General features: G+C 29.8%; 3 protein-coding genes across 4 annotated transcripts; 1 reads left to right on the forward strand and 2 right to left on the reverse strand.

The window, feature by feature from the left end:
* Positions 1–2,432: 2,432 nt before the first annotated feature.
* Positions 2,433–5,566, reverse strand: LOC126898467 (uncharacterized). The gene is made up of 5 exons (XM_050672506.1): positions 5,505–5,566; positions 3,262–3,735; positions 3,027–3,197; positions 2,813–2,968; positions 2,433–2,689 (listed from the first exon to the last, which is right to left on the reverse strand). Exons 2-5 carry the CDS (start codon positions 3,328–3,330, stop codon positions 2,492–2,494), a joined length of 594 nt encoding a protein of 197 aa, XP_050528463.1. The 5' UTR covers positions 3,331–3,735; positions 5,505–5,566; the 3' UTR covers positions 2,433–2,491.
* An 11,638-nt stretch (positions 5,567–17,204) lies between these two features.
* Positions 17,205–23,073, forward strand: LOC126898464 (uncharacterized). 2 transcript variants are annotated; one of them, XM_050672502.1, is made up of 7 exons: positions 17,205–17,345; positions 17,413–17,467; positions 17,793–17,810; positions 19,524–19,661; positions 21,862–21,885; positions 21,956–21,973; positions 22,491–23,073. In XM_050672502.1, exons 1-7 carry the CDS (start codon positions 17,343–17,345, stop codon positions 22,919–22,921), a joined length of 687 nt encoding a protein of 228 aa, XP_050528459.1. In that variant the 5' UTR covers positions 17,205–17,342; the 3' UTR covers positions 22,922–23,073. The 2 variants fall into 2 exon arrangements, with proteins under 2 accessions (XP_050528459.1, XP_050528460.1); XM_050672503.1 differs by lacking the exons at positions 17,205–17,345; positions 17,413–17,467; positions 17,793–17,810 and adding an exon at positions 18,358–18,592.
* Positions 23,074–24,195: 1,122 nt separating this feature from the next.
* LOC126898473 (papain inhibitor-like) lies at positions 24,196–25,571 on the reverse strand. The gene is made up of 2 exons (XM_050672519.1): positions 25,568–25,571; positions 24,196–24,886 (listed from the first exon to the last, which is right to left on the reverse strand). Exon 2 carries the CDS (start codon positions 24,813–24,815, stop codon positions 24,414–24,416), a length of 402 nt encoding a protein of 133 aa, XP_050528476.1. The 5' UTR covers positions 24,816–24,886; positions 25,568–25,571; the 3' UTR covers positions 24,196–24,413.
* Between the last annotated feature and the right edge of the window lie 1,044 nt (positions 25,572–26,615).

The raw sequence follows: 26,615 nt of genomic DNA on the forward strand, positions 1-26,615 counted from the left end.
TGTTTGGTGACAATATAGTGTTAATAGAAGATAATAGGGAGGAAATTAATAAAAGGCTAGAGGTGTGGAGATCAGCTCTCGAAGAAAAGAATTTAAGAATAAGTAGAAGTAAGACAGAGTATATAGAGTACGAGTTTGGTAAAGGAGAACACAAGGAAGGCAAAATGAGGAGGTCAGTGACAATAGGCGAGGACGTGATTGGAAAGATGGAGAGTTTTTAAGTATTTAGGGTCAGTTGTGCAAAAGAGCAGTGGTATTGACGAGGATATAAGACACAAGATTAATTGCGGGTGGTTGAAGTGGAGGGAAGCGTCTGGTGTCTTATGCGATAACAGAATTCCAATGAGGCTGAGGTAAATTCTACAATATTGTAATGACACCAGCTATGATGTTTGGTTCAGTATATTAGGCGGTTGATAAGAAATTAGAGCAGAAAATGATAGTAGCAGAGATGAGAATGGTTAGTTGGATGAGTGGAGTAACAAGAGGAGATAGGATAATAAATGAGCATATTAGAGGGAGTATAGGTGTAGATATAGTGGATAAGATGAGAGAAACTAGACTTAGATGGTATGGTCATTGTAAGAACATTTATTACTATGTTCTTACCACTTATATTACACACGTTTTATTTCTATTTATTTAATTCGTAATACATATTAATTAGCATAAACGGAGATGCTGATGTGACAATTCTACTCGTCTGTAGCCCGGAGCTACTGACGTCGAACTAACAAAGGGAGTTGTGTTTGAGTGGTCGTTTTAGACATAGTTTTCAATATTATTACTTTCGTCTTATTTATATTATTTATAACTTAACTTGTTTTATTCAACGACCCGTCTATCGCCAATTGTCATCATAGCCAACCAACTCCATCTCACTTAGATATACCTACTAACCAACTTTACTAGGATTCAGGTCAGACGTATTGTACATTACATATAACTTATATTTACTAAACATCTAAAATATAATTTTAGTTTGTCGTTGACCTAAAACAATTGTCTAATTTTATTTAATAATCTATCCCCTGTAACTAAGGTACACGATTTCCTGTGTCTCCTTCAGGCAATTAAAATTCATTTAATGAGATAGGGACGATATTTGGGCAGACGTCGGGTAGCTTCCGCTTCTTGGTTTTGACCAAGATCCTCAACTATTAAACAAGCCCCTAACATCATGTTATGAGAAGAGAAGAATCGGAAGTTGTAATAATTTTTTTATTCTCCCTAAGTTTATTTTATATTTACCCCTTACTTCATTTAATTTTCTCCCTCCATAATTCATTTTTATATATTTTTATTTGCCCCTTAATTCATTATAAATTTTCTTTAATACCCCTTAATTCATTAAAAATTTTTTATATCCACCCGTAATTCATTTAAACTTATAGCGAAGTCGGCGTACATTATATTAATTAATTTTCAAATATTTAAATTATTTTAGTTCGATTTTATTTTAAATATTGGTTTCTTGCAAATATTCATATAGATTTAAAGTACATGCAAAATCTGCGACTTTTTCGTAATTTTTGTGGTTTTTGAATTTTTTAAAATTTTTTTTATATTTTTTAGTTTTAAATATAATTTTTATTACAATAAATACTGTAGAATTTTTATTTAATGCATAATTTTGTATGTCATTGATTATTATTATTATATTATTCATTTATTTAAACGCCCACATTGAAATATAGGCTCATATCACTATGCTAAGCCCAGTGAGGCGAAACCTCATTTATTATTATTATTCATTATATACTATGATGTGTATTTTTTGATAATCTAAAGACGTCACTATGACATTCCAGATTTTAATATTTCTTATACAACACTTTGTTATTCTTGTCGAGTCGAGTTTATGCAGACAAGATGAAAAAAGTGTTGAATGATCTATTGGAGAGAGGTAGGGTAAGGCGTATCTAGAGCGTTAATTTTTAGGGATATTTCTTTAGGGTTTAGGGGGTTTCAACTAAATAATATAATATAAATATAATACAAAACACGCGCGGGGACAACATTATTTTATCTAAAGTATTCTATATAAATAAATACATGGAAATATTACAGAAAGTTTTTCAAGTCTCAGTAAAAAATGTGATTTTGCGTTTTACTTGAAATTTTTAACAATTAGGAAACTATATATTTTGTTTTTACCTACAGGAATAAAAAACTCTTTTTTTGTTATAAGTGAATTTTAGTATACTATTAATTTTACTGCTCTTTCTGATGTATCGTTTACAACTTTTAAATTGCCTACCTACTATTATCTGACATTCGAGGTAATCTTTATTTAATTTTGTCAATAGAATGTCCTGTGAGAGGCTGGCCTTCGAACGCCTGTTAATGTTTTTTTCGTCAAGTAGAAAATGTTTTGAGACTTCTGAATTTTATGATCAAAGAAGAATTTAGAAATTATCAGTAGTAAATAATATATTTAAAAAATAGATCATAGTTAAAAAATAATAATTAATCGCGTAAAATATTGTCTCTAATGTCTAGAATGAGTTTGTCTGCTCAAAAGAAGAAATCGGAGCTGTCCGTTTGACCGCATGACGAATGCGTCGCCGTGAGAAAAGAATACACAGTTCCATTTCCACGAATTTTCCCACCACTTGTCCGACGAAAGCGCAAACGATGCAACAATGTTGTCCGCGTCTAGTGTAGCGTTTTTGAATACGTAACGTCCCTTCGATAAAAAACATACGAAATATCGTCATGTCGAGTTACCATAATATTAACGAGTAAATTTGCTAACATCGAAGAAAACAATTTAATAATTCTAAACGACAGTATAATATCGTCGTCTTACTTTATCGATCTGACACGACCATTCGCGGTTTACATATCCTATTTTCGTGAAAAACAGTATGGATTTTTCTTTGCCGCATAATCGCGTGATTTCGAAAGTTCTGTAGTTTGTACAATCTATGTAATGCTCTTTGCACTTCATTATTTCAAAACTCAACTGCGATTGGGACGAACATTTAAAATACCGTACTGTAAAACGTTACGAGGATTCTCACTTTTTGTAGAACACTAACATCGTTGAATGTCATCGCTACGTTGGCGAAATCGAATCCGTTAAATTGAGTGACGTAGATATCATTCACAACTCCGAACGTATTGTTTACGACCCATTCGAATCTATCGAACCGAATGGCCGCTTTAGTCCCTCTCGGTAGAGGTAAACAGTCCTTTAATTGAAAAAAAAAGCGTATTTCAATGTAATGTACGTAATGAATGTACAAAAACACATACCACTTGCAAATTCCATAGAGTCATTGTAACGACGGATAAACACGGAATTAGAGACATTACGAAGCGCATTATTTGATTATTGGAAATTACGATCAAATTTATTTAAATAAAAATTTATAAGTATAAACAGTTTATACGACATGGAGTCTATCCAACGAAATCGTTGTTAATAAAACATAAAAAAATAACATCAGGTAAATTATGATTTTTTTTATAAAAATAAATTATTTACCTATTCATTTGCGATATCTGATTTTTTATAAAAATTAATTATATTTACCAACCTATTCGTTTACGAGGTCTACATAAGTCTTGGCTGTAAAACATTTCCAGAATCAGTCAATTACTATGCTCATCGTTACCGACGAGTATAAATTATTTTGTTATTGTTTTTTATCCTATTTTATTGTAAAATATTATAATTGGATTCACTTTTATCTCATCCTCCAATGTAGTATTTCGTGTATAATTCACCTAAAATATTTTTTTAATTACCATCGAGATATACACTATGATCGTTAAAAAAATTACAGTTGGCTGGCGAACCAATCAATTGATTTATTTCAAAATTAAGTCAATTGATTTCGAAAAATTAATGTACTTCATTACATCGTATTTCAATGTAATTTACATAATGATAATACAAATATTACACAGGAGAAGCAGATATAATTATATTTCTGATGTTGTTATTTTTTTTTATACTGTTTAATGATATTACCGTCAGCCTTTTGATTTCAATAGTTATTTGATTATCTCATAATATCTCAGAACATCTCCTTTTATACTTTAGAGACAATATTTTACGCGATTAATTATTATTTTTTAACTATGATCTATTTTTGAATTATATTTTTTTTAAATATATTATTTACTACTGATAATTTCTAAATTCTTCTTTGATCATAAAATTCAGAAGTCTCAAAACATTTTCTACTTGACGAAAAAAACATTAACAGGCGTTCGAAGGCCAGCCTCTCACAGGACATTCTATTGACAAAATTAAATAAAGATTACCTCGAATGTCAGATAATAGTAGGTAGGCAATTTAAAAGTTGTAAACGATACATCAGAAAGAGCAGTAAAATTAATAGTATACTAAAATTCACTTATAACAAAAAAAGAGTTTTTTATTCCTGTAGGTAAAAACAAAATATATAGTTTCCTAATTGTTAAAAATTTCAAGTAAAACGCAAAATCACATTTTTTACTGAGACTTGAAAAACTTTCTGTAATATTTCCATGTATTTATTTATATAGAATACTTTAGATAAAATAATGTTGTCCCCGCGCGTGTTTTGTATTATATTTATATTATATTATTTAGTTGAAACCCCCTAAATCATAAAGAAATATCCCTAAAAATTAACGCTCTAGATACGCCTTACCCTACCTCTCTTCAATAGATCATTCAACACTTTTTTCATCTTGTCTGCATAAACTCGACTCGACGAGAATAAAAAAGTGTTGTATAAGAATTATTAAAATCTGGAATGTCATAGTGACGTCTTAAGATTATCAAAAAATACACATCATAGTATATAATGAATAATAATAATAAATGAGGTTTCGCCTCACTGGGCTTAGCATAGTGATATGAGCCTATATTTCAATGTGGGCGTTTAAATAAATGAATAATATAGTAATAATAATCAATGACATACAAAATTATGCATTAAATAAAAATTCTACAGTATTTATTGTAATAAAAATTATATTTAAAACTAAAAAATATAAAAAAAATTTAAAAAAATTCAAAAAACCACAAAAATTACGAAAAAGTCGCAGATTTTGCATGCACTTTAATTCTATATGAATATTTGCAAGAAACCAATATTTAAAATAAAATCGAACTAAAATAATTTAAATATTTGAAAATTAATTAATATAATGTACGCCGACTTCGCTATAAGTTTAAATGAATTACGGGTGGATATAAAAAAATTTTAATGAATTAAGGGGTATTAAAGAAAATTTTATAATGAATTAAGGGGCGTGTAAAATAAAACGAATGAATTAAGGAGGGGGAATAAGAAAATTAAATGAATTAAGGCTAGTTTTAATGAAAATATATAATGAATTGAGAATGTGTGATGAATAATTTTAATGAGTTCTTGAATGTAATCATTAAATATTAAAGGTAAATAGTCTAACTTCTTCTTTATTTTGGACTCTTTATGAATATGTCCTATTTTTATGATTGCTTTTTCACTTTTATACAATTCATATAATAGTTTTCTTACCATGGTTGCTCTTTTCAGTATTTTTAACATTATTTCCTAGTTAACATTATTGAATGCCTTCTCAATGTCAACGTAAGCAATAAACGTCGAACTTATCTTTCCGTATTTTTTTTTCTGCTATTAATCTTAAAGCCGACATCACTTCTCTCGTACTCATATTTTTTCTAAATCCGAATTGGTCCTATGATAATATTTATTTTATCTTCTATTCCATTCTCTTATAGATAATTTTTGTAAGAATCTTTGAGGCGAGCGAGAGCAATCGAATTATTTGATATTGTTAACACTTTTTTGCTGAAGTCTTCTTTGGAACGGAAATAATTATACTTTTTATAAAGTCGTTCATTCAAGAAATTCATTAATAAAGTTCATTCACCAAAGCTCTGCTTGGATCTCATCTATTCCTGCCGCTATCTTTGGTTATAATAGGAGATTAAGTAGTATTAATGAAAAATAATAATGAATTAAGAGGATTTTAATGAATAATAGTATTGAAAGTAAGGTTGTATTAATGAGAAATAATAATAATAAATTTGTATGATCGTATAGGATCATCTTATGATGAGTTGATATGATTAAACTTACATAAAATTTATTATTAAACCATTTATCATATATAGATTATTGTTTTTATTAACTCGAATTCGATTTCAGACAAATGCTAATTATTCTATTTCGTTGAGATTTAAAAACAAATAATATTGATTACATTGCACATCGAATGTAATAGATACCGCGTTGGATAAACGTTAATAAACGTCATTACGCTTCACATATTTCGTACGCACGAAAATGAAATGTAACGTTCAACGGGGATTATTCCAGACGATGCAATGGAAATTAGATAATAGTTAGTTATAGAAAGGTTGGCCGACCCCCTTATCCTAAACTTCCACTTGACACGATCTCCCACATCCTCTACGCTCACATAGCTGTCCTCATATCGAATTCAATAACATCTCTCCATCTCTTTTCTGGTCTTCGTCTACCTCTTCTTCCTTCAACATTCATTTCTACAACTGTTCTTACAACTTCCGATTCTTCTCTTCTCATAACATGACCGTACAATCTAAGTCTAGTTTCTCTCATCTTATCCACTATATCTACTCCTATTTTCTGCTCTAATATCTTATCAACAGCCCAACATACTGAACCATACATCATAGCTGGTCTCATTACAGTCTTATAGAATTTACCTTTCAGCCTCATTGGAATTCTTTTATCGCATAAGACACCAGACGCTTCCCTCCACTTCAAACACCCGTAATTAATCTTGTGTCATATCCTCTATTATATAATTAACAAAAATATAATATTTAAACAAAAAAACAAATAATATTACAAGCATCACGGACGGTATTGGAACACATCTGTTAATGTTAATTGGAAATTAATGAAAAAAACCAGGAGCGGTCTGGACACTCGCTTCTTAGCGTAGGCTAGAAGAAAAGGTAAACACGTGTGGAGAGCCCACACATAAGTAAATTAAGTTAATTTACGATAAAATAAAAATTAAATAAAATAATGAATAAAATATAGCTCATTATATAAATATAATATATGAAAGGAAACGATACCAGGTCTCCAAAGAGACCCATCCGATGGTCTGGATGCATCGCCGAAAAGACTTGGCCGTTCGCCGTTGGCGGCTCTACTCGGGTTTCAGCTCACGTGTATGTTAATGTTTGTCGCACAAACGGAATAGATATTAAAATAATTAATTTTACTGTTGAACAATAAAATAATTAAGGTAAGTTAAACTACTAATCGCACTAGTAGCAAATAGAAAAATACTACAGACGGTTTAAATATTAATGGAAAATGATATGTCAATAACAAAAACAATCAAATTCAGCTGAATAATAAAATTATGTAAGCTTCAATATGATTACAATCTTCAAAAAACTTAAAAATAGAGTTAATATAAAGCGAAATTCCGACGATAATATTGGTAAGTTAATTAATATCAGATAATCTGATTGAACTTGAAATTTAAGTTAATTTTACCTCATATACCTCACTATAAGTATAACAGGAAATAAAATGTCAGTATGAATATTGGCAAATTATGCTGTCAGTAAAAATAATGTGATCACAACGATGTGATTAAATAAAGTCTTCGGATTTATCCGGCAAAATAATCATCAGCTTTCAAGTTGGAAATTTATATTGTATATATATATTTTTTTTTGTCAAAAAAATTTGAGCTGAACCCATGATAAAATTCAAATGTTCAAATTTTTCACCAGAGAGAAGTGCAAAATAAGTATATAAGTCTAAAACTTATATACTATTACCTTTTCCCAAATTTTCATACTATGACTCATAAGCTTTATGTCTCTATAATTTCCACACTCCTGTATGTCACTTTTACCTCTAAATATCGGCACCACAATATTATACCTCCATTCATTTGGAATTTTCCCTTCTAATAAGATTTTATTTAAAAGTTCCTTCAGCCACCTTATGCTAACACCGCCTAATATTTTCCATATTTCTAGTGGCACTTCATCTGGACTTACTGCTTTATTCTTTTTCATTGATGCCACAGTCACCCATACCTCCTTCTCACTAATTAAATCTACCAGTCCCTCATTCCACCAGATATTCTCTAATGTCTCTTTTGGGTACTGCTCATTCAATAATTNCCACCAGATATACTCTAATGTCTCTTTTGTGTACTACTCATTCAATAATTTTTCAAAATACTCTATCCACCTTTTTTTCACATCATCATCTCTCGAGAGTACCTTATTTTCAACACATTTTAGACGTTGTTTCCATCAAAGCTATAGATTAGAGTGTCATCTCTAGTAATAATTAAATTATAAATAATTTTTTATAATAGTGACCTAATAATAAATTGTTTGAAATTATATAAAAGATATAACTTCTGTTTACATTGCAACTATTGATTCAATACGGAATTACATGGCTAACGAGCGAGAGAGAATATTTTGAACAATTTTAACGTTGAAGATTTAATCAATAAATTAAAAACACGAAAAATAAGCATCATTAAAAAAAATAATAATACCGATTATAAAAAAATATCATTGAGTAATTCGAAAACTACAACTGCTATACGAAAATATGAAAATATCTATTAAACAAATTTTAATCGTTTAAAATATAGTAATGTTAATTGACGCTTTAATAAAAACGACATGTTTTTTCGTGAAATTACCCTTGGAAATTGAAGAAATTATTCAAACGTTATAATTTTATTGCGGANATGTTTTTTGGTGAAATTACCCTTGGAAATTGAAGAAATTATTCAAACGTTATAATTTTATTGCGGATACGTTTTTAAGGAACAATGTTAAACACATAAATGACAATATTTTTAGTGTTGATAGTTGTAAAATTGTTACCGAAGTACGTATTTGCGATTTATTAGTAATTTTTGTAGCTTTTAAATTAAATATATTTTTAAGTTTTAAATTAATATATTTTTAATTTTAAATAATAGTAGCCACAAGTGATCAATTCTTTTTATGTATTTATATTTATTTGTTTAATGACGTATTTGTAAATAACTTAATTTTGTTTAAATTATATAATTTTTTGCAAATTGAATTGAAATAAATTTTCATAATACCTTTATTTCATATCTTAGTTCACCATTCAATGCACAACACGTTTCGTGTACACATCTTGATAGAGTTTGGGTTGAAACTTTAAATATGACAAGCTTTTAAAACTACCTTCAGTGGCCAAAAAACATAGTGTCATAGCTATTTTTCTTGTGTTAGTATAGCTTTTCTCAACACCGTGTATTATCTTAATATATAAGGTCCAAGTTTACCTAACAAATATTCAAAATCCGTGGACATATACGGCAAAAATTTTCCACTAGGCTCCATCCGGAGATTTGCTAACATATCAGATAAAATATAAAACATACCTGATAAAATATATATTATAATTATATACAGTGGCACATCCAGGTTGTTTTTTTTTTTGCTCACCACTTTTATGTTAAGTGATATTATGAAAATATTAGTCCTCTCGGGAAGAAATTTTGATTTCGCCAATATTTATATAATATTAAAATTTAGTACATATATTGGTATAATGGCCCGCAGGGGAATCCGCAAGGATTACGGGCCTAATAACCCCGCGGACACTAGTTATTTCAGTGGGGGTGGCAACACGTAACACTGCTCTTAGCCGGTCATGACTTTGGTTAGTTGGGACCGGTTGGCTTGGGCATACCTTCTTGCTAACAGCGAATAGGCCCCCCTAACCCAGCCATACCAAGTGAAAGGGTTGCTAACTTGTCACAGGGTAGTTAGCCGAAAGGTAAAGTGACCATTGGGATCCTCTATGGCACCTGGCGCACCATAGAGTATACAGCCTTATCACAGTATCGAGCTCTGCTGTGACGGACCTTTATTTCTCGACTTCTCTAACTGGGAACTATATGGATAAAAACATAGAAAAACCACAAAACAACGAACTTATGACGATCAGGGATCCTACGTACAACCTGTCGGAACAAGATCATAAACTGGCGACTCTTCGCAGAAGAATCGCCGAACTTGAAGGTCTCAATGCCAACAACGGGACACTTGGTGAACCGTCCACTAGCAAAGAGACAGCAACGTCAGCAAATGTAGACCAGGAATCACAAGATCAACTGGGAGCAGTAGCTGACAAAATCGAGGGTCTAAAACTTAGACCTGAGAAACTGAGCGGCAAGTCAGAGGCACAAGCTGAAGAGGAGCCGAGAAATCATGGAGGGACAGAAGAACCTACCAAAGGAGGGAGGCAAAGGAACCGATGACTTGAAAANGGGTCTAAAACTTAGACCTGAGAAACTGAGCGGCAAGTCAGAGGCGCAAGCTGAAGAGGAGCCGAGAAATCATGGAGGGACAGAAGAACCTACCAAAGGAGGGAGGCAAAGGAACCGATGACTTGAAAAAGTCAAAGGGAACCGAAGCTCAAAAACCTGAGGACAAGAGTCAAGAACCTCCATGTAAGAAAACTCATTGGGTACCGACCTACAGGGACGTGGTAACCGATAATAAAAAAGTGGCTCTGGTCTTCGCAGGCTACCCCACTAACAAGTTGACCAAAGAGCAGGGGCTACTCATTGAGTCTTGTGTTGGAGACTTGATACTGTCGGGTACTGATGGAACCGACGTACCAAGGTTTGAAGACACCAGACTCACTGATGGAGCACTTGTGATCAGTGCAGCCCAAGAGAGCTCTCTTAAGTGGCTCACTGACCATGTCAACCTCATAAAACCTTGGGACGGTGCAGAACTCCATTTGGAAGCCTACAACCCGATCAAGTACAAACGGATGGTCACTCATATACCAGGGCTGCCAAAAGAATCCAAGAAGATCTTAGAAATATTGGCAAAACAAAACCCAGGGCTGAACACGGCGATCTGGAAAGTCCACCATGAGACAGAGGTTGGCCTGAAAGGACAATCTTTGTTCCTAAGTGTGGACGAAAACAGCATGGTCAAACTGGAGGAACTGAAGCGCAGTCCATATTTTGGAATGGACAGAGTTTGCTTTACAAATTATGTTGCTAAGCAGCCACCAGCCCGGAAGAATGTGAAAAAATCCACACCTCAAAAATCTGGGAAGAGGAAGGCTGAGGAATGACCAGTGCCACTCGGGAAAGGAAGTAAGGCACAGGTAAGGAACAAACGGACACACTTCACTCCTGCCTCGAAAGGGAAGGGAGGAAGTGTGTTACGTAAGGGAAAGGGACCCAGGAAACCGCCACCCTCAATAACGGCCACAGTTGAGGGGAACCTCTCCACGGATCCAAAAGGCAATGTGGAGAGCGAACCTAAGGCACGGTCGCCACCTGTGGACGGCGGGGGGACACCACCCACAGGGGGGACTGTGTGACACAGGGAATGTTTTAGACACCTGTATCACACCCAGTACAGTGTGTTTTCTTAAGCGTCAACATCAGTTTTTCTGAATGGCTGACAATAGAATTCAATTCACGCAAATAAACCTGCATCACAGTAAAGGGGCCAGCAGTGTATTACTAAGGACCCTAACTGTGAGGCATACAATACCCTTACAAATAGCACTTATTTAGGAACCATGGATAAATGGGGACCAGATTAAGGGGCTAAATCTAAGGGATTTTAAACTGTTTCAGAAACAAGCAGATAAACCAAGAACTTGCATTTTGGTTAATAATAAAGTTAAAGCCAGCCTGATACTTAATCTATCAAGTGCAGACTTGACTATTATTAGAGTAACACTAAATGATGGTAAAAATATTATAGTAGCCTCAGGATACTTACCATATGAGGTCACAGACCCAGATAGGGACCTAACTATGCTTTTTAATTATTGCAAAAATGAAAAATTAGAACTAATCCTAGGTATGGAAGCTAATGCACACCACACTATGTGGGGGAGCAGTAACATCAACCAAAGAGGAGAGGTTATAATGGATCTATTGCTGACTACAGACCTAAGTATACTGAACAGAGGTAGTGAACCTACTTTTGTTATCAGGAACAGGCAGGAAGTCATTGATCTGACAGTTTGTTCAAAAGGGTTACTTCAAAAGTTAAAAGGGTGGAAAGTGTCCTCCGAACCTTCTCTTTCTGATCATAGGCACTTACGATTCATTTTGGAAATTAACAAAGTTAAGACGGAGTACTATAGGAACCCGAAAAGACCAAACTGGGACAACTACAGGACAGATCTCTCTCGTGATCTGAATAACCTACAGTTTAGATTGGGGTCGAGACAAAGTACTCAAAGGGCTGTAAATATGCTACAGGACTCCATTGCCTCGGCTTACAAAGAAAACTGTCCTTTAATAGAAAGGTAAGGTACAGGGCAAGGTGTAGCTTGGTGGAATGCTAACCTGTCTAAATTAAGAAAGAGTTCACGTAAGCTCTTAAATAAAGCAATGAAATCAGGTTTTGGAACAAAACTGGGAATCCTATAAGGACGCCCAAAGGAACTACAAATCTGCATTGAAAAAGTCCAAAAGAGAAAGCTAGAAGAAGTTCTGTGGGGATATACAACAACTTCCTATAGCAACTAGACTTCTGCGATCACTAAGGAATGGACCAAACAAAACTGTCGAGGCGATACTACTGCCAGACGGAATGTTCACCAATAACGATAATGAAACATTATCACATTTGATGAACACACATTTTCCTGACTCTGCAATTAACAACAGAGAACAGGAACATGATGCATAGGACAAACGTGTGACCTGTGATGATTGGAGACTAACCAGGAAAGTGATAACTTCAAATGGAATAAGATGGACAATAAAAGCTTTTGGCAGTTTTAAAGCTGCAGGCTGTGACGAAATTTTCCCTGCACTTCTGCAAGAAGGGTTAGAGATAATCATCCCCATCCCTGCAAAATATTTAGGGCATGCCTTGCCTATGGTTATTAACCAGAAAGCTGGCGTAAGGTTAGGGTGGTGTTTATACCCAAACCTAACCGCACTAACTATTATGAAGCAAAATCCTACAGACCAATAAGTCTTACTTCTTTTCTTCTTAAGACTATGGAGAAACTTATTGATAGGTACATCAAGGAGGGGCCTCTTAAGGAGAACCCTTTACATGAAAACCAACATGCGTATCAAACGGGGAAATCTACTGATACAGCTCTACACTGCTTAATCACTAAGATAGGGAAAGCTGTAGAGAATAAAATGTATGCAGTAGGTATATTCCTGGATATCAAAGGGGCTTTTGACAATACTCCCTTCAATGCTATGTGTGAATCTGCACAACAGCATGGAATAGAACCACTTATTATTAAGTGGATAGAAGTGGATAAACAGGGATGCCTACAAGGTGGGGTTCTATCCCCCTTGCTATGGTGTCTAGTATTGGACTCGCTTATTAGAGAGTTAAACAAATATTGTTATACACAAGCCTATGCGGATGACTTGGTTATAGCAGTGGTGGGTAAATTCCCAGACACTATTATTGACTTAGCACAACAGAGACTTAACACTANTGACCTAGACAGTAAATTAAGACTAGACAGTCTGGACACTCTTACTCTGAATGGACAAGAAATTAGCTTAAAGTCGGAAGTAAAATACTTAGGTATTATCTTGGATAGTAAACTAAAATGGAAATCACATGTTGAGTCAAGAATTAAAAAAGCAATGACCACATTGTGGACTTGCAGCAGAGCCTTGGGAAAGACATGGGGTCTGAAACCAAGAGTTATGTATTGGTTGTACACGTCAGTGATTAAACCTATGATATTATACGGTGCTCTAGTCTGGTGGACCAGAACAGCGCTCATTACAGCTATAAAAGAACTTAGTCGCATACAAAGAATGGCTGCTATTGCCATCACTAGAGCATTAAGAATTACACCAACGGTCGCATTAGAGGCACTAATTGGATTGCCTCCTCTGCATCTAGAGGTGATAGCTCACGCCAAAGCTACATCACTAAGATTCCACAACTTAGGTATGTGGACTTTGGAGAGTGATACAACAGAACATGGTAAAATACTAAAAGAGATAGACAAGGGCTTTTTAGAATACCCCTTGGACTATATCAAACCGGTTCTTAAGAATAACATTCCCTACAAAGTGGAGATCACTACACGTATAGAATGGAATATTAACCACCTGACTGACAAAGGAGGATTTGTGATATATACAGATGGATCCAAAAAATCAGGAAAGGTAGGTGCTGGAATTTGGGGCTTAAAGCCACGAATAAATGTCAGTATGTCATTGGGCACAACACCCTCTGTTTTCCAAGCAGAGGTGATGGCGATACTGGTAGGGGCTCAGAACCTGCNTCAAGCAGAGGTGATGACGATACTGGTAGGGGCTCAGAACCTGCTGGTATACAAAAATAGGAAGATAACTATCTTAAGTGATAGTCAAGCGGCTTTGAAAGCACTCTGTAACGATCAGGTGAATTCAAAGCTGGTCCTCGAATGCAGGNATTAATTCAAAGCTGGTCCTTAAATGCAGGGAAACTTTAGAATCACTATCGAGGTTCAACAAAGTTACACTAGCGTGGGTACCGGGACACAACGGTGTCACTGGAAATGAGAATGCTGACTTTCTAGCCAGGAAAGGAGCAGAGAACACCTATGTTGGACCAGAACCAGTGGTAGGGCTCACTGAGCAATCGCTCAAAGCGTTACCCAAGAATTGGTGCAGAGAACAACACAGGAAAATCTGGAAGTACTTGGTAGTACCTAGACAATCTAAAATGTTTATCAAGACCCCTGGTTTATTGCTGGGTGATCTTAATAGCATGACTAGACATCAAATAAGCACCCTGGCTGGTCTACTGACAGGACATGGTCAGTTGCTTAAACATCTTAACGCAATGGGAGTATCGGAATCACCATTGTACAGGAAGTATGGAGTAGAAGAGGAAGACTTATTTCACATGAAGTGCGAATGTGAAGCCTTGACCACACTAAAATCAAACTACTTGAGTAAACCTTTTCCTGAAAAAGAAAATATTAAAAACCTAAAGCCCAGAGAGATACTTAATTTCGCTAGAAATACAGCACTCTTTGGTCATCTATAGAGGTGACTTTATGGTTGAAAAGGTATTAACACTTTGGTGATAACACTTAGGTGGGTAAACCGAATCAAGACAATTCGGTATAAGGTGCGCACAATGGACCAACAGGTCTGAGTGCATGGGCATTATGTCCACCTCAATAATAACTAAAACTNAAGTGCATGGACATTATGTCCACCTCGATAATAACTAAAACTAAAACTATTGGTATAATGTATCTAAAGAACATACATTTAATGAAATAATTGAATATTTTGATTTATAAGAGTAACACGGGGTAAGATGTAACGTACAGTATTCGTAAATATGTTTATTATATTATTTGTTTATTTATTTATTTATTTATTCAACGTTGTTGACCCTTATTATACAAAAATATAGTTACAGAAAATGAAACACAAACAAACAAAAAGAAAAGCAGTAATATAAAAATAATAAACATTAAGAAAAAACAAACATTTAAACAAAAGTATATAAAATAAATGTTTAATTGAAATTGAAAGAGGGGTCTTCATCGGCATTTTTCATTAAACGCTTAATTGGCTCATTATAAATATAATTAGAAGAACAGATATGTATGAAGAAGGGACCGTGATTTCTGGATTTTCTCTGGGGAACTTTAAAATTAATTAGCGTTAAAAGAGATGGAGAGTCAACTTTACCATCAAGAAATTTTTTTAAGAATTTAGTACCTAGGGCCTTTCGGCGATCAGCAAGTGAGGGAAGATTAAGGTATTCGGCAATAGGTTGTATTCATGTTGGGGATGACGAATATCTAATACAAAACCAGCAAACTGCAAAAATCTACATTGTACTCTTTCAACCAAACAAGCGTCGTTGGCTGTATGTGTATTCCAGATGATAGCACTATACTCTAAAATAGGACAATTATAATAGACATTTAAATTTTTAATTTGAAGTTTATATTAAAATATTTTGATAATTTAATCCTTAGTTCAGAACTGCAAAAACCCGAAAAATAAAGTATGTAAAACCATTAAATTACTGTGTTACAACTTACCCGGGTTACGGGATAAATGTAAAAAAAATACATATTACCACTGATTGTCAACACTTAACTCAACATGAAAAATGCAAAATAGTTTAACAAATAGACGAGTAATCGGAACAGTAATATTTGTATAATTGTACGAGTAGACAAATATTCTGTTTATATAGAATAATGTTCTATTTAGTAATGGAAACCCGGCTTAAAAAGCAAAAATTGGAAAAAACAGCGTATTCATATGTGTAGTTAATTATTTCATGAAAAAATATGCAATTGAGATTAAGAAAATTCAATAACGTGTTTATTTTTATAAAATTAATTTTTATGAAATAAATTTTATTTTATAAACTATTGTGATAAAAGTATTACCAAGTTATGCGTTAAAAACTAATTTTCATCCCCATTTATGGAAATTCAACCCCTCTGCGGCACGGGAAATAATTATTTGATCATCATGACAGTTCAAAAACCTTATTTTTGTTATCAAACCGGAAGGCTACAGAATCATTAGACAGATTTCACTGATGCTGTTAACTTAAAAAAAAAAAAAAAATTATATATTAAAATGCGGTTACACGCAAAAAATAAATAATTTGTGAAGTGTACACAATTTGATATTAGCAAACATATTCGTCAAAATAGCTTTTATGACACAGCTGATACAAATAACGTGCACAAACATATTAAAAACAAAAAAATATTAATCACAGCAACTTTAACAATATAGATTAAAATATAAATTTATAAAATGAAGAAATACATTTTTGTCACGTTATACGTTCTAAACTACAAGAGTTTAATCTAATCTATTACCTTAAAATTTCAAGAACCTATTTAAGTAAAAACTGAGATATGTCCGTTCAAAAAATCGGGTTTCCTGTAAATTGCATAATATAGTTGTTTTGATAGAATTAAGCCCAACGTACTCTCGGGCGCTTAAGTATTGAAATATATATGAAATATTATTCCATGTGTTCAATTACATATTACAATTACATATTTTATAAGTGACAATTTGTTTAATATTAACGTTATTTAATTTGTATACTCAGTTATATGACATTTATATAATTTTATTCTATTTTTTCCCTGACTTAAAATACATATATTTCGAAGTAATTTAACAATCCTATTTTTTGTAATAATTATATTCTATAAAATAAATTTAAAATTTGTATTACTTAAAAAGGTCTAAATTTTTTGTTTTATTACATTGATGAATATATTATGTGTATAGTATGTAGTCTAATAAAATGTTAGTTTAAACAATAGAATTACAATCTGATTATTAAAATGGTATGTGTTATCATTAAATGATATAATTTTTATATAAAAGTTAAATTGACTAACAAATTTTTTTCAGAATTTAGTCATCACTTCAGTCATTTTTTTAATATTCATCTTGTATGAATCCTGTGGTAAATTAATTTATAATTTAAAAAACAATAATTCTAATGAATTATACACCCAAAGAAAAACCTCAATCAAAATTGAAAGAGAAATTTTATCAAGGGCTTATGATAATGTTTTATTAATACGAACAAAATAACTATTCTTATAAATAATTATTGTTCAAGACAAGAAAAAAAAATATCATATTGATAAATATATCATTGATTCAATAGTAATGATATATTTATCAAATTGAACAATGAATTTATTATATAGATCGAGGTTTTTCTCTGGGTGTATTTAATTTAGAATTAATTAATTATATTTATCTTACAATTGTTTATATTACAGGTATAGATGTACAAAAAGGTTAGAACTCTATGTATACATAATAAAAAAAAACATAGCATAGTGAGGCCGCGGCACAGTGGCGACGTGGCATAGTTGGGTCAAATATAATGATATCTGACAGTAATTAAAATCACTATCATAAAAAAGGCTTCGATGCAAATCTGTAGATTGCTTTAATTTTAAAAAATAGGTGAATTTTTCCAAAAGCTACTTGATATCCTATTTCCTTATTTATATCCTGATTACAAATTTTATGATTTATAAGTGTAATATATGAGGAGGTATATAAATATTATTTCTCATAAAAAAAAATTATTCATTTATATATTTATCGATAAGTTATAACTTAATAAAGTTAAAAATTTTAAATATAAAATCGAAAATTTTAACACAAAAATAGTATACTATAGCCATTTTCTCGTGAAGTCAAAATAAAGTCCGAAATTTTTTTTCCCAAAATAAAGTATATTACACAATTTAATTTAAGAGGTATATATAAAAAATTCAGTATTTCCGGAACACTTTCAAATGTTAAATTGAAAAAGTTGTTATTTTGAACACCCCTCTGTGACCAAGTAAAGGGTCAAATTTATAAAAAAAGATATATCAAATGATTTGTAGGACATCATGCATTTATAAAACAAAAATTTATATTGATTTGTTCATTTTTAGAAAAGTTATGGCAGTTTTAAGTAAAAAAATTGAAAAAATTTTGATAACTAGCGATTTTTAAATAAGTAAATTATTTTGGAGATTTGGAGATTTACGGGGAATGAGGAAAATTTTTTCAATTTTTGAGGGTAATGTCTTTGATTATATACGATTTGTGATCTTTTGACGATTGCGAAAGATCAGTTCATAATTTGATTCGCATTCTTTCTCTAGCGACGGACTAACGACCCAACCAGTAGTATAAACGGCTAAGAACCTTCCTTTGGGTGGAAGACGACATAGCCCTTAATGAGACATAAAAAAATAATATTAAATAAATTTTCTTAATAATACGTATGTTAGTAAAATTTCTCATGTACTGCATACTATAGAATGATTTATTAAATTATTAAAAATATTTAAACGATTATACAAATCAATTATCATTCTCATGAATAAATTATAGTTATTGGTTAATGAACTTACTGAGCTCACAAACTTCAATAAAAGTTTGACAAAATAAGAGCTCGACCTATCGAGGAAATAATTAAATTAAGAGATATTAAATTGAACTACGTAATACTAAATATAAAAATATAATTTTTTTATTATCATTATTACGAAATTTTAATGCTTTATTTTTAGTAGTTTATTTTAAATTCTATTTTACACATTGAAAAGTGGATATGATTGAAGAGAACGAAATTATTTTTAGTAAAAGGCTAAAAAAGTATAGGCATGAAACCGACAATCATAGTTTGAATGATTAATTAATTGGTTTTTGAGACATTTAAGTGGTTCAAAATTATTTCAATTGTAAAAATAATATTATTAAATTTAATCGTCTCATTAATTTCGTAATATCATTCAACTTGAAATTTATATTAAAAAATAAAGGAATATTAATTTCATGCGAAAGAAAAGAAACTGTTAGCAAAAAATTGTTTAATCCTAAAATAAAACGAACTTTTACAATCATTTCAATTTATTTATGTTTTACAAAAATTTAACCTACGAAATTCGTAGAATTGTATAAATGACTTACAATAATATGTTGTTGTTATTTTTTATTTGTTCTAGAATGCCCTATTTGTTTAAATGAATTTAAGGGCCTTGTTTTAATAACAGGGTGCAATCACGTATATTGTTATAATTGTCTTAAAAGATGGAGAGTAAAAAATTTAAGCTGCCCTTTATGTCGAAAGATATGTTATAAAAGTAAATTTTTAATCTTCATGTAAAATATTTGTTGATTTGATATACATATACTTTATAGTAGGTGGTAAAAAATGGTATATAAAAATTTTCCATATAATGATTTCTTAAACAAATATTTCATTATTATAGATATAAAGAGATTTTATAATATTTAAGAGTTCAAGAAGTTTTATATATAAATAATCTTCTGTTTATATTTTATTCAAAAACGTTAAAAATTTCAAGTTTTCGAATAACATTACTTTGATAAATAATATAAAACCATTTAATTTTTTTATAAAATTTTTAGGTAATTGATTCAACTTAGTAGTATAACTTATTTAACTAAATTTTGTATAAAATATTCAAATGGATATGGACTTTAGTGTGTTTTATAATTATTTTTAATACAATAACTATGAAATAAACTTTAAAAACAATTAATGTTATCATAACGACTATTTATTTTCTTCACTTGTGAAGATTATTCAAAATATTATAATGATCTATTTATTTTTATTGTTTGTATAATAAAACTTATAAAACACATTATTACCTAAATAAATAAAAACTACAGATAAATCACATTGTTATCCGTTATAATATTTCAAATTACTAACTGATTTTTTTTTTTTTTAAATTATCATTTGAAATAGCCAGTAAGTAAATTAATTTAAAAAAAATTTAATGATATAAGATAAAATAATGAATATAATATTAAAAATAATTTCTTGAAATGAAACGATTAGCTGAATAACGTAGTTTTAAAATAATGATAATTAAATTAAAGTTTATCAGTTTCAACCTTATTAATACTGTAGTTATTCTCCCAAAACCTGATATGTTAAATATAGTAATTTTTCTGTGAGACAAAAAAAAATCTAATAAACTAACTTTCTTGATAATATAGATGATAATTTTTCGGCATGCGTCAGAATACAAAATGTAAAAATTCTGAAAACTCTATTTTTGTGTCACATAAACTTTTAGATATAATGATTAGAATTAAAATTGTTTAAATATGTTTTGTTATAATTCATACTTTTATCAAATCATAAATTCGTATTTGATGGTTTTTGTACTTTAAAATACAAGTGATTTCTTTAACGCTAGACACTCGGTTTCTCTTAAAATAATAATTATGTTAAAAAATTTTTGATATCTTTTAGTTTCATAATAAATATAATTTAAACATTTTTTTTTTCATGAGCTACACATTATTTTTGAATTATTAGCTATGTAATATTTTTTAAGTTCACCCTTTATATCTGGTAAGGGTGTCAACTTTGTTTTTTTTAATGGGAACACATATTTTAAATTTAATAAAATGTTAGAGTGTTTAAATTAATAGTAAATGGAATTTGAATTTTTAGTATAACTTCATTTGTTTATTATATATAAACATGTAAAGTTAAAAATTTTTGAGTTAATATACATGTATAATACACAAGGGGTTACAAATATAGGTTGCTAATTGGTTTTTTATGACATTGCTGTCACAGTTGGCAAAAGTTGACACCCTTACCAGGTATAAAGGGTGAACTTAAAAAGTATTACATGGTTGATAATTTAAGAATAATGTGTAACTAAAGATATTAAAAAAAAAAAAAATGTTTGAATTATATTTATTCTGTAAGTAATTGAATGGGTTATAATAAAAAAATCACTCTGTATAAGTTATTAAGTATTTTTTTAATCCATAACTTATTCTGTATAAGTGTGTCAACTTGATTTTCATAGACGGAAACATACATATTTAACAGACCAATAAAATATCTAATTGAGAAAACTAACTCAAAACATTTAAACATTAGCCTAGGCAGAGGAAGAGTGCAGTCGAGAAATGTATATTGTTAAAAAAAAGTAATACTTCACATCTAATGTATATTTTAAAATGTTAATAACTTTCAAAATACATTTTTAAAAGTATTCGTCAAGTAGTCATTTTCTTAATTAGATAATTTTTCACTTTGTAAGCTATTTAAATATGTATGTTACTATTTAACAAAATAAAGGTGAACCCTTATAGAATATGATTCAAAAACCATTTTATAATTGATAAATCAAGAAATATATAATATCAATTTAATATGTTTAAAAAATTATTGAATAATTTAATAAAAATTTCAGTTTTAATTAGTGAGTGTACAACTTTTTGGGAGGGCTCTGAAGACATTCTTATATTTTGTAATAATCTTTTTTATATTTTGTTAAATTGTAGCTATTTATCAATGCACATCACCGAGTAAGTATAATGTAACACATGCTTTATTATTTTTATGCATTATTTTCAAGCATTAATTATCTTGTTATAGTTAGCGAGTCAGATATTAGTAAGTATTGTCTTATTTGTAGAAAGTAGATTCATTCTGGCGGATTTGTTCTAAAAATAAATTGGAATTAATGAATAGTTTCATTCATAAAATTTTGACGTAATTATTGATAAAGTAGCGTTGAAGTATCCTTTTAGCAGTAAAAAAAAATACTTTTAAGAGAGAAATATGGAAGTTAATTTTTCTGGAGTCTAAAGAACAATTTATACTTCATAACACATAGAAAGTTATAAATTTCCTCTAATAAGACTTTAAGAAAAATTAATTATCTTAATCATTCTTTATTTTTAAATAATTTGAAATAATACGTAAATATATAGAATTAAATTAATACTATTATGATCTAAAAAGTTTCCAGAAAAAAAATTGTATTATGTTACCTATCAGTTAATCAGTAGCTTTCAGTATGATTTTACTAGTAGTCAAGTTAAATTTAATTAATAATTTCAATATCAACACTAAAACTATAAAAATTTATTTAAATTAATAACATACTTTTTAAAATTATAATTTAAAGATGATGTATTGTTAAGCCCGACAATTAAACCTGGTTTAACAAGAAAAGATGAGTTTATATATGTAAAAGAAATGGTACGCAAGCATTCACGTTTTCGCCTCATATATAAAGAAATAGTAGCACGTTACTTTTATCTTATACCAAGTCACTACGCTGACAATCAGTTGTTAATTGATATTGAATCTGTGTTGAGTAATAGTAGTAATAAAGTCTCAAATTTTTATTATTGGTTAATAAATGCCAAAACGTATAAGGAAGAAGATGAAATAAGACGACGTCAATTAATAATAAACTTAACTGAAAAAGAAAAAACAATTTTAAGAGAATATTATCTTCGACATAATCTCGATCCCGATGAAGAATTTGATATAAGAAAAGAATTCGTTAAGTCACAAGATTTTGTTTATGCACCTCGTAGTCGCCACCAATAGACAACTCAATCTTTTGAAACTTATATAATTATGTATCTCTACAATATTCCAATTTGCAATGCTAGTTATTTTTTTCTTTATTATATTTGTATTCTAATTTTTTTAAATAAAACATTTTTCATTGAATCATTTAATATTTTTAAAAATATGAAATAAACTATTATATAAATATAAAATTGTTTATTGCTTATCTTAAGTCTTTATAATTTGTTTATGAGTGTCTTGGCTAATCATTCAGTTGCAATGTAATATAATCTAACGTTATTAATAATTTTGAACAATTAGCATTCAACGTGGTTCATTTATATAAATTACTTAAATAATCAAAATACAAAAACATTTTTAAAATATTTAATTGAAGCTAAAAAAATAATACAGATATTTAACTAAGTAAACCGCAATTTTTTTATTTTTAAATACATAAACGTACTTTGGAAAATATCATTGCTAAACACGTATACATGATTTTTTAATTATATATTCTGAATAATTTTAGCTTCGATATAAAGTTGAAAAGGTATTATTTTAATTTTAAGATTTATGTTTTCAAATAAAAATGTCCCTGTACTTTATTGTTCTATTGTTACATTATTTCAAAAAATCAGTAAGTGAAATAAATGTTGATATAATTACACTAAAATATTAAATCAATAAATTATTGAAAAAAAATTTAAAAGACAAAAAAAGACAATTTTCATCTCACTTAATTATTTTAATTTTTCATGTTATCATCTTAGTTTTTCTCTTACACTCTATTTTAGTGTATGTTTTGTATGTTTTCAGACTTTTATCTTAACTTTTCTTACTTAGTCTAAAAGCTGACATTTGTTAAAATAACTAATATTTTTATTAGAAATAAATACGCTTCTATATACAAAAATGGTTCTCTTGATATTAACACACTTCCTTTAATTAAAACAAACGTTACGAACAGCTGTAAATCACCACTCAAGATTCTATCATCATTATTTTAATGAATATGAGGTGGAGTAGTTTTAACATACTAAATACCCTATTAAGTAATAACAAAGATATATATTACTTCTCTATTTATCACGTTCATAATATTACATCGCCCTCTTCTTATTATTCCATTCGTTATAATAGTTGAGTAATAGAGATGATAATATCAAAATTTGATTTAAAAAAAAAAATTTTTAATTTTTTTTTAAATAACAGTTAAATAAATATTATAAATATAAAATAAAGTCAATTATCAATAGATAATAGTAAAGTGAAGCGAAAAGTACGAACTAATCATTGAAACGCATTATCTCTTAAAACAAATATAATATCAGATATTTTTATACATTATACGAAATATTCATAATATAAATAGAATAGTACTAGTAACAATATCTAACATTATATGTTAAACATTAACTTATAAGTCTCAAATCCTTGATTTTCAGAACAAACAATAACAATAAAGATACCTTTTCTTCGATATAATGTTCTAGGACAAAATTCTGTGTTAAATTGTATCTTATGGTCAAATATAATGCCACTTGACTCGAGTTCTTCCGACAGAGAGTGGCTCCAGTTTACGAAAAGCAGCCCTTGACACATCAATATCACCCCATTTGCAACCTCCACATTTATCTACAATTTTCACAACAACACTTCTTCCTTTATTGTTGTAGATTCTAGCTCTTCGTCCGCATATTGAATCCAAGTTAGGGTTGAGCGACCTGAAATGTCCAAAGGCTACGGCAGCTACCAAGTCGCTGTTTTTGTATACTTTGCCACATGCCGTTAGTCCCAGATCATAATAAGTTAAATCACCGTACAATACTCTGCTCTGCAATCGATTATAACTAAGATTATAGTCGGTTTTTTCGCAACACGAGTATATTTTACCATAAGGACATTTTCTTCGACTAATTTCTACCATATTGTACTCTGCACATCCGACCAGATCCCACGAGTCCGGTTGACAGCCAGTGTCCCAACATACTCCACTGGCTAAGTGAATAAAATTGATTGAATAGTAAAAAATAAATAAACTATAACGAAACATTTTAAGGATTTTATATAAGATTTAATATAATTATAAAACTCAAGTTTAAATTTTTTGTAAACGAATCAAGAAAAACTGAAAAATGTAATTTTTATTTTAATTTATATATGAATATTTTCCATGTACACCATATCACTTGAATGGGAGAACTCGTTTGACGCGTTTGTCAAATAATAAACCTAACACAGCTAAACTTAAAAAAAATCTTTAATTTATTGGTTGATATATTTTTATTTAGTTACATTAGGTGAAAATCATATGCACGTTTCAAATTTCTTAAAAGCTAAATCATGTTAAAATTCGATTATACTTTATTAATTATTTGTTGACAATTATGAAATTTATATAAATGGCGATGTATATTTATATATATTATATTTATCATAGAACACCTACACGATTATAATTTCCCTGTGGATAGAGTATAAGAATACTTCTACGGCCCCTCTGCCAGTCGTAAGAGGCGACTAATGAGGTTGCGTCAGGTCGACAGCCGGCGTTAAAATTGTTGTCAAGTAGTATGAGGTGTCCTGAACAAAACTTAGGCGAATTATTCCATTTCGGATGTACGCGATGATGGCCGACCCCAAGTAGTTGGGATTAAGGCGAGGAAGAAGAAGACCTACACGATTATAATAAAATTTAACATCTTAATATGATTAGAAAAGTTTGTCAACCTTACAGCTTAAGTGTAGACCGGTTTTCCAGTATCTTATAAAATTATTTCACTATTATATAATCATGAATATTTAAAAATAATCCATCATTTTAATCCGTACAAATGATTCAATTCATAGTAATGATACTTCGAGAAAAATGATGTAAAAATTTAATTACCATAATTAATCAATTGTTTATTATGAATTAATTGTCAAATAATTTAAATTTTCATTGAGAAATACACGTAGAAAAGAATAATTAAATACAAATATTTAATTAAAAAATAGAATCACATTTTTATAGTGATTTTTTATGTAAATGTTTAAGAATTTTATTGTATGCTTTCAGTGAAATTTTGGCATACTGCCCATGTCACAGTTAAAATTAATACATATCATGAATATATATCGTTAAAAAAATGAGAAGACATTTCATGAATGGTCAATTATTAAACCGGTTTAAAATATTATATTTCCTTTAAAAATTATTTCCACGTTTAACATTTTATAATTTTACTTTTTAGTAGTTCTGAGATTAAAAGCTCGCACTAAACATCTACAACCAGTATTCAATGCATTTATTAAAATATAGAAAAGAAATATCCAGTATTAATATAACAATAAAAAACAAGTATATTGAACCTTCCGAAATGATTTAAAGTTAAAAAATAAAGGTTTTGAGAGATAATTATTGTATTGTTGTTAAATAAATTCGTGAATATACATTTATAAATGAGGAACAAATTCAATACTATTTTCTTCAATGGCAATGACGTAAAAAAATTAATTTATATCTTTAGTTTCTTTATTAATTTATTTAAATCGTAAATAGTGATGTAATAAAAGTCATGTTATGTGTACATAGTCCATACAACTAACAATAATTTATACAAACCGTGAAAATAAAATATAAATATATTCGTATAAGTATATCAAAATTAAAGATATACTTAAAAAAAATATCATCACGTGACCTTGATTCATTTAAACTATTATTATGATAAGCAATCTAAAA

This window comes from Daktulosphaira vitifoliae, unplaced genomic scaffold (genome assembly GCF_025091365.1).
Source record: "Daktulosphaira vitifoliae isolate Bord-2020 unplaced genomic scaffold, ASM2509136v1 Scaffold_2, whole genome shotgun sequence".
NCBI classification, from domain to species: Eukaryota; Metazoa; Arthropoda; class Insecta; order Hemiptera; family Phylloxeridae; genus Daktulosphaira; species Daktulosphaira vitifoliae.